The 14,192-nt window shown below is 42.7% G+C and overlaps 2 protein-coding genes across 2 annotated transcripts in view; one reads left to right on the forward strand and one right to left on the reverse strand.

Moving 5' to 3' along the window:
* antxr1d (ANTXR cell adhesion molecule 1d) overlaps positions 1 to 2,327 on the forward strand; it is a 22,062-nt gene extending 19,735 nt beyond the window's left edge. Inside the window, exon 18 of the mRNA XM_083922552.1 lies at positions 1,090 to 2,327. Coding sequence (XP_083778678.1) covers positions 1,090 to 1,395 — 306 coding nt within the window. The 3' untranslated portion in view covers positions 1,396 to 2,327. The remainder of the gene's footprint in view (positions 1 to 1,089) is intronic.
* A 230-nt stretch (positions 2,328 to 2,557) lies between these two features.
* rrp12 (ribosomal RNA processing 12 homolog) lies at positions 2,558 to 13,355 on the reverse strand. Its single transcript, XM_083923463.1, has 34 exons — positions 13,166 to 13,355; positions 12,209 to 12,432; positions 12,007 to 12,090; positions 11,811 to 11,887; positions 11,595 to 11,700; positions 11,383 to 11,499; positions 11,154 to 11,292; positions 10,926 to 11,053; positions 10,732 to 10,830; positions 10,557 to 10,648; positions 10,336 to 10,447; positions 9,725 to 9,825; positions 9,517 to 9,631; positions 9,290 to 9,432; positions 9,070 to 9,191; positions 8,905 to 8,969; positions 8,657 to 8,819; positions 8,399 to 8,553; positions 8,108 to 8,175; positions 7,910 to 8,003; positions 7,659 to 7,817; positions 7,458 to 7,538; positions 7,271 to 7,376; positions 7,078 to 7,185; positions 6,402 to 6,559; positions 6,214 to 6,305; positions 5,486 to 5,641; positions 5,229 to 5,401; positions 5,012 to 5,122; positions 4,879 to 4,925; positions 4,691 to 4,769; positions 3,951 to 4,018; positions 3,776 to 3,858; positions 2,558 to 3,678 (listed from the first exon to the last, which is right to left on the reverse strand). The coding sequence occupies exons 1-34, from the start codon at positions 13,302 to 13,304 to the stop codon at positions 3,576 to 3,578; spliced, it is 3,867 nt and encodes a 1,288-aa protein (XP_083779589.1). The 5' UTR covers positions 13,305 to 13,355; the 3' UTR covers positions 2,558 to 3,575.
* Positions 13,356 to 14,192: the final 837 nt, after the last annotated feature.

Raw genomic sequence — 14,192 nt, forward strand, 5'->3', positions numbered from 1 at the left:
CCTCTCACCCAACTTGTTGATGTACACATTGTCTACTTAAAAGATGAAAAATCTATTTTTGTTATATTTGTTGTTGCTCTCTTGCAGCCATCCCCTTTACCCTTTCTTTCCCTCTGTTTCTGTTATTCATGAGGCTGAAGTTTCATTCAGGCCATATGTTCTGGTGGAGGCTTGCTTACAATCTCACAATCTCACACACACAAACACACACACACACATAAACACACTCATATTCATGAGCTTGTGTTCTCATTGTGTCCATATGCTCTCTCTGGTGTTGTTGTGCTGCTGCTCTGCTGCTCACAAACTGGCCTTTTCACCGTGGCCCTGTGACAAGACCGAAGCAGTCAACCCCCCAACCGGGCTGCCCCCAATCAATTACGCACCCCTCATATACACACACACACACACACACACACTCACAAAGGCCCTCTCAGTCACAAAGCTGCTGAGGCTGGGGTCCTCTCATTGGCCCCTGTGTGACTTTAGGGCCTCTCTGTTTAATAAGGTGTTATAATCAGACCACCAAGGGTCTGTGACACAGAGACCTACTCTCCATCCTTCACACACTGAGTGTGTCTGCAGAAGGATGCAGGGAACAGAGAGGGAAACCATCAATGAGAACAATAAGAGAAGCGTTCCATTCTCTCCGACTTGTAAATTATGTTAAACGTTAAGGGGCCTCTGTTAACTATTGTGGGGACATTTAAATCCCGCCTTTACATTTCAACAAGTCAAGCACATAAGAGCATAAACCACTTTCTGTTCTAGGGGGGGGAGTGCAGACTGCAAAAGTGTGTGTGTGTGTGTAACTTTGTCAGTGCCTGCCTTTGCTAGCATCACAGCTATTGTAGTGCAGGTGTGGACAGAAGACAGAAGCAGCTCTGTGTTGCCTCCGGGGCCTTGAACACACATGCCTCTGTCAGCAAAGCTTGGCAAAGACTAACAAAGAGCACTTTGGCTTGTGGTTCTTAGAAGATTATTGATTTTGCACAAAGATGCACTGCATTTTATAATCTGTGTTCTGCATTGACGTGATGATGCATAGTCGTAGTTTAACTTTCACCTGCCTGCCTGTGTGTCTTGCAGGGTCGCTGTATTAATTTCCAACGGGTCAAAGACGGGGAGTCCCCCCCAAACAACCAGGCCCGTCCTCGCATTCATCACTCGCCGTCGCCGTCGCCACCAACTCCTCCTTCTCCTCCGCCTGCCGAACAGCGTCCTCTGGTCTCCAACTCCGTCCCCCGTACGAAGCCTCCAACAAGAGGGCCCCGCACCACGCCACCCTCCCGCGCACCCCCTCCCGTGGCCCAACCTCCTCCAGGTCCACCCCCAACTCGCGCACCCCCGGGGCCCCCGGGGCCCCCGCCATCTCGGCCCCCACCCAGGCTCTGATGAAGAAAAGGGGGAGCCTTCAATAAACAACTGATGCACCAACTGATTCCATAAAACACCCATGTCCTCCTTTCACCCCAAAGACAGCAGAGAGGCGTACAATCTTAAAAGCCAGGAGCTCTGAAGCTCTGTGCTTTGTTGCTGGACAGCAAAAAAATATATATTTATCTGACATCAAAATCAGCTACTGAGTTTCATAAAAATAACACTTTTATAAAAAAATAAAAACATTATAGAAACAAGCATGTATTTACTTGTTTAAGCCTGTGTACAGTATTAGACATCATGTAGACTTAAGTGGTAAGAGGAAGTGCAATCCTTTGTGGAAATCCAACAAGAATGATTTGTGTTGTTGAAAGTTAGCTTTTGGCAGTTTGTGCTTGAATGATGCCGGTACATAGTTTGCTTTGGGGTTGGTAGTGAATAATGTTGAGCAAGGATGCGGTGAGAAACGCAGCATGTTGTGAAAGATGATGGCAATGTTTATGTTGGCTTTGGTTTATACACTCTTAGGTTTCTACAAATCAGACCAAGTCATCATTTTACCTTTTCAACCAATGCAACTTTTTCTACATCCTAGTTCCATTTTAGAGCAAAAGCTCAGCATTCTTATTGCAACTGCAGGGCAGTTTGTCCATATTTTATTTATTATAACACAAGCCCTGTCTGCATCTGTTTTCTGTTTAGTATCAGGTGGGTTTCTGGGTTTCAAATCATTTAGGGGGAATATTGAGTTGGATATAAGGAAGCCTTCTAGCAAGACATACGATGTATTTGTGATCTTCCTGACATCAAGTGAATGATTTGCATTGAAATTTTGTATTTTCAGGGTTCTCCTGTATACTGCATTTAACTGACTGAAATGATCATTTGCATTATTTCTTATTAACCTTTTGTGTCTGTCTTCAATAAACAAAATGTTTTTTATGTGCTATCTGGCAGTGATTTCTTATATAGTTATTTAAAGTGCTAAAGTATGGTATTATATTCCAAGAGGACTTCCTTTGCAGTCGTATTGTGAATCAGCTTACAAACATTGAAACAGACATGACATATTTATTAGTTAATTGGATATTGCCGGATTCAGCATTTGGTGATATGTTCCTCTTTAAGCACATTTATTTGATTAAACTAATTACACTCAGGACACTACTAATCTATCCATGACATTTATATCGATAGCCTGCAAAATGATACGATTTTTAACTGCTTTTGGGTCATATTTCTGGAACACATCACTAATTTCTTAAAACATGTTTTCACCTTGTCATTATGAGTTCTTGTGTGGTAAACAAACATAATAAAATCTATAAACAATAAAAGGGTGTAAAAAGTGGTCTGACTACTTATGGTGCCACTTAATACACACAGACACAGTGCTGATGATACCTGGTCTGAGAATGTCCTGAATCAGTCCAGGACATCTGCAGCTTTCCTCAGAAACACTGACTGACACACTGGGCTTAGACACAAAAGAGTATGTTTAGGAGGTATACATGACTCATTTTGCTGCAATCCATCCGAGGGGAAATGACTCACATGAGGCTAATGCTATGTTCATCCTGCGCAACAACAGCCTACAGCTTCCCAATGCCTTTAAGGAGCTGTACTGAAGGCACACGTGTCACATGAAAAAAACAACTACAGGATGGAGGTAACTGGGTTTTTTGACAAGGAAAATGATTAAAGAAGAAAATGTTTTGTTCTACTTTTCAGTACACAAACTTTAAATTTATATTTAAATCATCTTACAATGAATTCATGAACACCCTTGTTCACTGTTAACAAGCCAGAAGTCTACAGCACCCTCAAGTGACCAAATAACACAATAACAAAGGCAGACATTACTCTTCCCAAACTGTCTGCATATGTAGACGGTGTAAACACATAAATACAACTATGTTTAGCAAAATGGGGAGTTTTATCTGATACATAAAAAACAGATTACATTTGAGTGATTTAACAGCCAAAAGCCCTCAAAGCTGAATGACGTCAGAGTATTTCGAGAGCTTTGAAAGATGGAACAGTTTAAAAACAAACTGGTTTCTCCTTCAATGACAGTCTGTCAGAGAACGCACACACGCATCCAAGGTGCATGTCTACATTTTAGTATGTTTATGAACACACCGTCACACCCACACAACGCATTTAAAGTCTGTTGAGTAATATAAATATGTTCTTCAAGCTTTCCTCTTTTTCTTCTGCATTTTCTTTCCAGACAGCGCCCCCTTCTGGGCTCCTCTCACCATGCCCTGGAACTGGCCTTGGAGTTTGGCACGTTTTCTGCGAACACGCAAAGACATGACACATGTTAGCATCTGACATTGGAATATTTATCAGTTCCTTGTGGGAGAAGTTTTTGAAATTCTACAATTGTTACCTGCGATTGAGCTGGGCTTTTTTCAGAGGGATGTAAGCGTAGGGATCGAGCTTCCCTTGTCTCTTCACGTCTCCTTTTCCTTTCTGAGAGAAATAGGATGAAATAATAGAAGCTCAGTATGAAGGTTTCTAAGCAGCAAATCCTGCAGTGTGTTTCTGCATGTTGTTGGACTCACCTTTGATTTGTAGTCCGCCCCGATGTCGTCCCTTCCTCCCAGAGGCCTGTGAATGCCTGAGCCGCCAGCTGAGAAGAAAAAATAAATGTGCTGCTTAGTCTATATCACAATTCATCATGGGCAGGGCGTGATGCAACTCCAAAATCTGCTCACATGTCAACCTTAAAAGACTTAATGTGATCACAATGTCTGTTAACTCTTGCATATAACTGAAGCTTCAGGCACAGATTTATTTATCACTGAGGATATTTGGTAGGATGTCAAAAGGAGTCACAAAAATAATTAATAATAATTAAATAACTGTGGAAATACAAAAGGCAATAACAAAAATAAGTAAATAAAGGAATTTGGAAATATAAAGAGAAATAAAAAGTAAATGTAGAGATATGAAGAAAAAAAAATGTTTATTTTCAAATGCATTAGGCTATGTGCTTATGCGTGTTAGCAATTTGTTGATTGACAGACAGACAGACAGACAGATAAATAAATAGATAAATAAATAGATACTGTATTTTTGTGTTTAATTATTCATCCCTTTTGCTTATTCCTATACAGAACTAAATTAAACAAATGAAAACGTTTGGAATTATTTTAAATTTTGTAATTGTCATATGTCTGTTTCTATTTTTTTATTGTTTTTATTTGATAATTTACTATTATGTATTCTTGTTTATATTTTCACATTAATTTTCTTTTCTTTTTTTAACTGGCACTCCTATGGCTCCAAAGTTGGGTCCTACCTTTATATTTTAGCTGGGGTTCAAAGTCCATGTCCTCATCCATGTTGTCATCTCGGAACTTCCTTTTCTGTAACTTTTTCTGGAGGTGAAAAAAAAAAAACAGATGATAAATGAAAAACGGCCATAAAAAGTTCTCTAGAGCAACAAGAACGCCACAAAATTACTGTGTCACATATAGAAGTACTCACACTCTTGACTCCAGCCTCTTCTAGGATATCTTTCATCTCTCCCTCATCTGTGGAACAAGTAACGGGTTATGGGTAATGGTCAGAAGTGAAATACTGTACAAGAGAGTTGGATTAACTACAGGATTCCTCTTACCTTTGTCCTTTACATCCTCCTCGTCATCCTCTCTGATGATCAGCCGTCCGTCTGATGTCACCTTGAAGCCGTGCTCCACCTTGGCACTTTTTTTCAGTGCTGGGTTGGTGGCTGAGAAACAACAAAAAACATGCGTTACAGAGTATATACTAAGCTTTTTCGTGTTGACGAATCAAAATGCAGACTCACAGCAACTACCAAAAACAAAGTCTGTTACCTAGCACTCTCTGGGAAACCTTGGGATCCAGGAAGTTAAGTGGGTCATCTTCCTCTCCTTCTTTTAACCAGGCCCGTGCTTTCTGCGGTTTGCCTCCTTTCTTCTGAGCACTACGACCCTTTCCTTCATCCTCTGACAAGTCACTGTCCGACTCTGCAAGGATGTCCTCAATACTAGAGGAGAGGACACAAGTTGTTTTTTTTACGAGGGATTTGGGTAAATGTCTGAGGGAATGCAGTGGGGGGGCAGCAGTCTACCTTTGGCTCTTTGTTTTAGGTTCATCGTCTTCACTCTCCGAGTCATCCTGCTGCTCTGCGGCCTGCTTCTTCCTCTTGGTGCGAGCCTCTGCCTTGCGGATGTTTGCAAGCACTTTGTGGTGTTCTGCGGGCAGGAAGCTCTTCACCAGCTCAAAACTGGAAATACAGGTCACAAAACACATGGACAAAAACATTATTACTGTAACGCAAAGAAGATATTTACTTCAGGTACCAATAAGACATCTAGTGCAGGAATGGCTGCATCAAGGGATGTCTGAAAATGTGAGCACTTTTCACTCAGTCAATTCATTTCAGCTTCAGCTGTGTTAACAAACAGCTGGTGCCATTTTTAAACAAAGTACCCCTTTGTTAATAATGCTCGGATACTAATCACATGCTAACATCTTCTATAACAATTTTAGTGGACAGTGCTTTAATCAGTCTTGTTCACAATAAGACTGTTTTGGTTCATTGGTAGCAGACAAAAAAAGAATGAATCAGATGCATTGATGATCAAATATCAGTTCTCAATCAAAAGCAGCACACAGAAAGCAATAAATTCTATTCAGTTCTCAGAATAAGGTGAAATCTGTTATCCAGGCTCCATGTCCACATACCAACCACAATTACAGACAAATACAGACATTTTGTTGAATAAAAAGTGATTTACACAGACATTTTTGAGGTGATTATAGTGTGAAAGGAGGAAAAAGAAACGCTGCACTAACCCAAACTTTCTGATGAACTTGGTGAAGATGTTCTTCAGTTTGGTTCTGAAGTGCCTCCTCACGTCGTCTTTGATGCTCCCAACTCCCTCCATCTGAACACAAGACAGAGTGAAATCTGTGATAAATAAGGGCCCTAACTTACTTATGTACATATATTAGATTATAGTATCTATAATGCCCATGCCTACCATGACAGTGGCATGTGATGCCAGCGTCTTGGGGTCCATGATGAAGAGGATGACCTTGATGAAGCCTAAGGCGGCTTTGACTATCTCTCTGGTACGTGACGACAGCAGCAGACAGACATTGTGCAGCAGTTGCTCCCTGGTGGTCGTCTCTATAGCATCTAGGGGGAAAAAAGGAACCAAACTGACTACATTCCACAAATTAAAAACATTCAAAACACCAACAGGAAACTGCTGAACTAAACCGTCATGACCTGGAGGGTTAGCTCAGGGCTTGTGCCCTTTTCTACCGATAATTCATGAGGTCAGGAGGGGTCTGAGAGGTGGGAGGAGGCAAAGGACTTGTGAGGTTTTAGCACATGAAGACCAAGGCACAAATAAAAATAACAAGAAACAAAACTGTGTATGCGTGTTGTGAAGTTAGGAAAAGTGCTCTACAAGTTCATTTATTAAGTTATGGGGGCTTTCGTTACGCCCGATGTCAGCTGGGAATGGATGATGTGGATGTAATGTAGGACGGGAGTCTGTGAGCCAGTTTCAGTGCTTTGTTTTGAATGACCTGTAGTCGTTGTAGCTGGTTGTCAGAGATGGTGATCCAGGCAGGGACGAAGAATTCAAAGAGTGGTCAGACGTATGCCAGGTAAACTTTAATGACTGCTGAAAGTCACCTCGGGCCTACCTTTATACTCAAACACCAGTCGAGTAAGTGCCAACACTGTACAGGTGATCATGGTGACAGAGCCGGTGAGTCCTGCGTACACCAACATCAAATACTGCTCCATGGCATCTGGATCAGAGACAGATACTCAATTAGTATTTTAAACCAAACCTGCATCCACACGTTCACTATAGAAGGAAGACAGGTGTGTTACCTTTTGTGTTCCCAAAGAAGGAGACAAATGCTTTTCCTATTTCCACCAGCAAAGTGTAAGCATTCTTACGCGCTCCAGCAGACACCTCCTTGGTGCATATAATCACCTGACAGAGAGAATAACCTCATGAAAATAATAATTATCAGTGAGTGAGTGAGTGAGTGTAAGCACTTCTTTGTGTTTTTACCTCTGGCAGCAGTGCAGTGATAAAGTCTTTGTGGTCTTCACTGAGCCTTTTCACGATGTGGATCAGACACTTAAGTCTTGGCTAAGACGGCGTGATACAAACAGAAAGACAAAATCAGACCGCACCATAAAAAAAAGATACAATTCCGTCTAATGTCGTCTTTATTTTATCTTTCTCTCTCTCTCTCTGCCGCTGTCTCACCCTCTTTGACGGTGAGGAGGCCGCTTTCAGAGTGTCGAGCAGGACAACTTTGAGCGCTTCCAGATTAGCCACGACAAACGATCTGCACTCGTCTCTCTCTCCTCCGCACATCTCCTCCAGCACGCGGTACGCCTTCTTCTGCATGCCTGGTTCTTTGCACTGGGAGCGAATGCACACAAGGTTTACAAGAAACATTCTAAGGTTTAAAAGCTTTTAAATAAAAAATTGCACATGCCTTCAAGCATACATACCTCCAAATATGGCTTAATCAGCTCAAAGGTTTTAGTCATGGTGATCTCATCGACGGAGGGAGCCATGGCAACTACAAGGTCCATCATTGACAGCCTAAGAGGTAGAGACAGAAAAGTATGTACACTGTTATATATCCTATTCTGTAGTATATAATGAACTGATAAAGATAGACATATATATCTATATTCATGTCCTACCGTGTGAATTCATTGGTGTCAGTGCTGCTCAATCTCTCTGTGGCTTTTTGCAGGAACGTGCAGACCATCTGAGGGTGATTGTTTTGATAAGTGATGCACAAAGCACAAGATATATGGCCCATGAAAGGACAACAATGATCAGTTCTTTATGAAAGAAGACATGTTTTTCTGATGCACACCCAGCCCTCGACCTCTGGCACATTTCAAGTGTTCAGTCGGATCGCAGTAACGACATAGAATTATGTAAACGAACGAACATTGTGCGGTAGAATGCGAGCAAACATAACTGACCTGTGTTTCCGTGACAGTTAAGTAGACCTTAATGGTGTCTAGCACAGCCATCCTGTAGGTGCCAGACTCTCCGACTGCAGGCTGCTGGCCATACACGTTGAAAAGTATGGGTAGGAAGTTCTTGGAAAAGCGGCCTACTTCAGCCTTTTCTGCCTCTACAGACATGAAGCAGACATAAAAGTGTTTTTAAACGATTTGACTAAGTAGCTGTGTTAGTTTTTGTGACGTCTCTCTCTGTGAACTTGCGTATCTTCCTACCAGTGGAGCAGCTCTTGTTGACAATAGTGCGTAGAGCCTGGCACACTGTGAGCCTCAGGTCTGGCCGTTCATTAACAACCATACCGAGTGTGCGGGCGATGCCTTTGAAGGATGCCAGCAGGTCCACGGGGCACGTACAGAAGCCAGGAAGCATGGTCCAAATCTGAAAGAAAAAAGTACAGACATGCACTCATTCCCTGGTCCTCTTTACTCTGAACACAGTGGAGTCAAGTCAGTGTAGAGCTAACCTGAATCTGTAACGTCTGGTAGACCTTGGCCTCAAGTTTCTGCCCTGCTTGCTCTAATTCTTCAGCTAGGGAACAAAAACAGAGTTGTCAGTTAATTTAAGTAAAAAGTAAACCTAAGCATCAGCGTCACGTGACCCTGAAACGGAGCATCGCATGTGCGTTTACCTCTCTGCTTGAGTGTAGTAGCCAGAGGGAGGAAATAAGAGGAGAAGAAACCAAGGTGAGTGTTCTTCACGTGATCTCGTATGACCGGGATCAGCCAGCTGCGTGGGAACTCCAAGTCATCCCTGGTAAAAAAAAAGAAAAAAAAATGCAGTTAGTTAAACCATTTTAACAACAAAAACCATCTCCACGGCATTTTAGCGCCTGTGTTATTTGCGCTTACTCGTAGCCGGTGATGTTGAGGGGCACAGCTGCCAGAACTACTTCGGGCCCCATGCTTTCTACAGCTCCTCCTACTGCCAGATCCAACTCACCGCTGAAGGGGAACTGAGGAGTGGCACGCAGGTCTGCCAGAGACTGCAGGGACTGTCCGGGACACAACAAAAAACACTCAAGCAAGCCGATATCTTTCACTAAGCATACAGGGATCTGCAAAGTTGTTGGCTTTACCTTGGTCATGACAGAGTGAGCTTGTTTCCCCGCAGCACGATAGAAGCAACCCAGGACCTGCAGCACAAATGGCCAGGAGGCATGGAAGCGATAGGACAATCCTTCTTCTACGATACTGAAATACACACACAATTATCATGATGAGCAATAAGAAGTAGTCTCTACGTAGAAAAGACAGACTAGTTTGGCAACCAGTTAGTGAGCTTACCGAAACATTTTGCAGACGTAGGAGGAGTTCCCTGCAGAGGCTGTGGCAGTGACCATGCCCATTTCCCCCATTCGAGGGGCAACGCATTCAGTCAACAAAGTCTGAAACAGACAAACGAACCATGAATAAGGACCGTGCATACACTAAGGTTGTTAAAAGTATTGATGCTTTTCCGATACCATGTTTTTAAAACGATACGATCTCTGTTAATTAGAGATTAGATAGTACAGGAAAAAACATTTCAATTTTCATACTAGTATTGTAACGATGCAAGGATGAAAAAAAACATTTCTCCAACTTGTTTCTAAAATGTAGCACGTTTTGCTTATTTGATTAATTGTATCTACTTCTTGAAATATCTTGGTAGTATCTTGATGGTTAAATGCACTTGTGTCTTTGGCCGAAATTGTCAGCTAAAGGAACGCAATGTATCAAAGTTTGAAATTCTAGCATCGCTAAAACCTTAGCATACACTTTAAAAAATGAAAACCACTAAATTACTATTTTGTTAAATTTTCTTAGTTAGGAAGATTTTTTTTTGCAGACTTTCCTATCTTCAAGCCGTGACAAAAATATATAACTTTGTCAACCTGAGTATTCAGTGGCTTTACCTTTAGTGTATTGGTGGCTGCAGAAACCACCTGTGTGTGAGGCGACAACAGGCAGGACATGGCAGCAGAGAAGAGACGAGGGAGGTGACCCAAACTCAGAGAACTCTGCAAACTGCACAAAGACACGCCGACTGTTGATCAAAAACGACTGGCTAATCCGACTAGAAAACATGCAATTACTGTGATTTGTAATGCTGCAGTGAGAAAAGGTGGTTGATTACCTCGCCAAGTGAACATGTGCTTTCTCCATAACGGTAAGCCAGGCCAGCAGAGGCTGCAGGTCGTTCTCACTGGGCAGGTAGTCATACAGAGCCTTAAGATGAGAAATGGCATATTAGCTTTCAAACCAGATTTTGTGTTATGACTGAATTGTGAATGATTTTTTTGTTTTCTCACGGTGATGATCTGTGCGTTGAGTTCTGGTGACAGGGTCGAAGCGTTTGGCTTCCCGCTGAATAGCCTATGAAAGGCCTGCATGGCACTTGCCGTCACCAGCTACAGACAGAAAAACGGCAGCCATGTTCAGAACTACACTGGGGTATGAAAAGATGGAAATCTCGCTACACCTGTGAATATGTCTGTGCTCTCACCACATGGCTGAGTGTCATCACTCGCAGCAGAGTCTCACAGCAGGACTTGACAGCGCCCAGCGGAAATGCCCCCATCAACTCCTTCAGAAGCCCCAGCACATGAAGAGTGGTGGTGTCCTCTTTGCTGCCTGAGGGAGGAAGGATCAGACATAAATTACAACTTGCTGGACAACGGCAAAAGTCATATGAAACTATTTACCTTCCCACAGTGAGAAACAGTTGTCTTACCTCCTGCCTGTTCCATTTCTTTCATGCAGAACTTGGCGGTGGTCAATGCAGCGGGGTGATGGGTTGGGGCATTATCTTTAAACAGGAAGTCGCTACCTCTGACAACGGAGCAAACGCCTTGCTGTGCTGCTTTACGGACCTGGGAGGAAAAAAAGTGGACATGAAATTAAACAGCGCAAGTTGTATGATCTCATACAACATGTGTTACTGGCAGGCCACACAGACGGACCTTAGGCTTGCTGTGCACTGTGAAGCTGAGAAGGCCGTGATAAGCCTGAAGAGTAGTCGGGTAAGTCCAGACAGATACGTCCTGCTTCCTCAACAAAGTGGCCAGGCATGACAGGATCTATAGCCGCAAACATGACAAACTCAATAGATGCCGTACTTTTCATCAGTGAACATTAAAACAAAACAAACATAAAAAGAGAAAAATCTATTCACCCATCTGAGAGCTGAGGCTGTCTCTGAAGTGGCCTGTTTAGACATGATGTCCATCAGAGCTTTGGTTGTGTCCGAGAACTTAGAAACGAGCACTGGCGCAGGGACCCTTGAGTAAAAACAAAAGCACCAATCAAACATTTACAACAGCTAAGGTCATATCCAATTAGTCCTGACATGACTGGGTGTTTCCGCGACAAAAGTTGTTAAAAGTCCAACCGTTTCATGACTAGGTTGAGGAGGTACGCCACTGCAGCCTGAGACTCTGCTGAATCCACAACCTCCAGCGTGGTCATCTACAAAAAGCACAGACATGATGCATTTTCAAACACAACACCTAGGTTCACTATCGCCCCTCAACACACCACAAAGTTATTTGGTAATTTCATATAATCGTTTTTAAGTCAGCACTCACCAAAGCAGCAAAGTACTCGGTTTCAGTCTCCTTCCCTCCTTGACCACGGATCACCTCAGTAACAGCTGCCAATACAGCACAGATCTGTGGGGCACATCAGCGGACAATGTTACATCTACAGGAAACCTCTGCGTCCTGGATTTCCAAATATACATTTGTTAGTAGTGTTCCTTGCATCAACTCCTAGAAATGTCACGCTTACCTCTTTGTGTGCAGCTGAATTGGACTCCCAGTAGCGCTGCACCTTTCTGAATGTCAGGTTGGAGCAGTCCGACAGGCCGCTGAGGAAGGTACCTGAGGTCCTTTCTGAAAACGCTTCGTCCGGCTCCTCTTCCATACAGGCATCTTTGCGGCCGCCAAGCTCCAGCGGACCTGCCTGCAGATCATTGTGTAGCTTAAGGGCATCGACTGTTAGATCACTCTTTCCTGTGGGACAGAAGGAAGATGGGAGATGCACACATTCAATTACGGTACCAAAAACACTCCCCAAAACACAAATAGAAGCCATCCTAGAGCAGGATAGGTCTTTTTATTTTATATAGCCCACACATTTTAAGAGAATGCATATGAATAATAATCATAAACAAAGTAAACATAACTTTGAATAAACGTATGCATTTAACTGCTGAGGATCAGACTGAAGGCCCCTGAAACAAGGGTCAATTGAAGATTGGTGCAGCACAGGCCTGATATTTAATCATGTCATTATATATATATATATATATACTTATAGCAGACATTAACTTGATTTGCAACCAAGTATCAAATATGATAATTGTTTTGTTATGTGTATAAATAGGGCTAGAATTCCTACAATGTTCACCCATTGTCTGGATGTAAACACCCTCAAATAAGAGGGAATTCTAAAGCAACACAACACAACTAAATGTGTGTTATCTGGCCAAATCAGCTACAAACACACAGTTAGTAGTTGTTGTCATGCAGGGACTAAACTGGCTGACACGTTGTGTCAGCTGACCAAGAGGAAAAAACAGACAGACAGGGAGTTAGGTTGTCCGCTGACATCTTTATTGGCGTTGCTGGTGAACATTTCACGGCGCAGCGTCTAAAGTTATCTCGGGCTCTAACAAGTTAAATGGCTGACGCTAGCTAAGGTTAGCACTAGCCGCAGACCCACGTGTAATAATGGCACGCTTACCGGTGGGTCGGCTGAAGAAGCGGCTTTTAGCAGCTTGTCGAAAACGACTGGTCTGCGGGTTTGAGTCGCTACTGTGTCCTTTCTTCCACCGTTTCAGTTTCGACCCCGTCCCAGATCGAAGTTTCCCCGATTTGACCATTTTCGGGGTTGAAAATAATCACGCTACCCCAAACTATCTGTGCAGCAGCAACTCCAGATGACGCTGTCGCTTACTGAACTACGTCACGGGTGCGCTCACGTGTCTGGCCTTGTTGTTATTTTGCCAGTAGATGGAGCTGTTCAGTACAAAACAACACACACAACAACATAAGAAAAACATCACATCTTCATGTCAACTGAGCAACCATTAATTTATAAATAACGATTCTAATCGATACATGTATAAAATATGAAGTATTGCTTTAAACACTTTTCCTGTTTATTCACCATCATTTGTATGATACTCCTATAGACCTTTAGATCAGTGGTTTCCAACCCTTTTTAGCCTTTGACCCCTTAAAACAGACCATCAACAGTGGCGGATTGAGGTTGTCAGGGGCCCCAAGACTATTGTTTTTTTTACATTATTAATCATGTTTTATCAGACAAAACCCCGCTAGAACAGAAGAAGAGTAGATCTTGGTCCCGCTGTTCTTTCAATCGTTGTGCTTTTCTTTTTCGTGCTCAGCTGTCACATTTTCTTTCTGACATTTTGCCACTATACTGTGTAGTAACAGCGAGTGAAGTATCATTTGACAACAAATTAATTTTAATTAAATTAGAAGAATTAATACAGTCTGGCCAATGCAGGGCCCCTGCACACCTAGGCCCCTAGGCTGCAGCCTAGGCCAGCCTGTGCATTAATCCGCCTCTGTGTCCAGTTACCTTATTGTGGTCATGAGCTGTGAGCAGATTGTGTCATCTGAAGGAATTTATATTATGGATGGTAGTAGCCAGTATTACACTAGAAAAAAGGCAAATATAAAGAGAATTTGCAAAACGTAGAGACCTGTGATGCCTAAGAATCAGGAGAACAGAGAACGAAGAA

The sequence above is a fragment of the Echiichthys vipera genome (assembly GCF_963691815.1).
Source record: "Echiichthys vipera genome assembly, chromosome: 11".
Lineage (NCBI taxonomy): Eukaryota > Metazoa > Chordata > Actinopteri > Perciformes > Trachinidae > Echiichthys > Echiichthys vipera.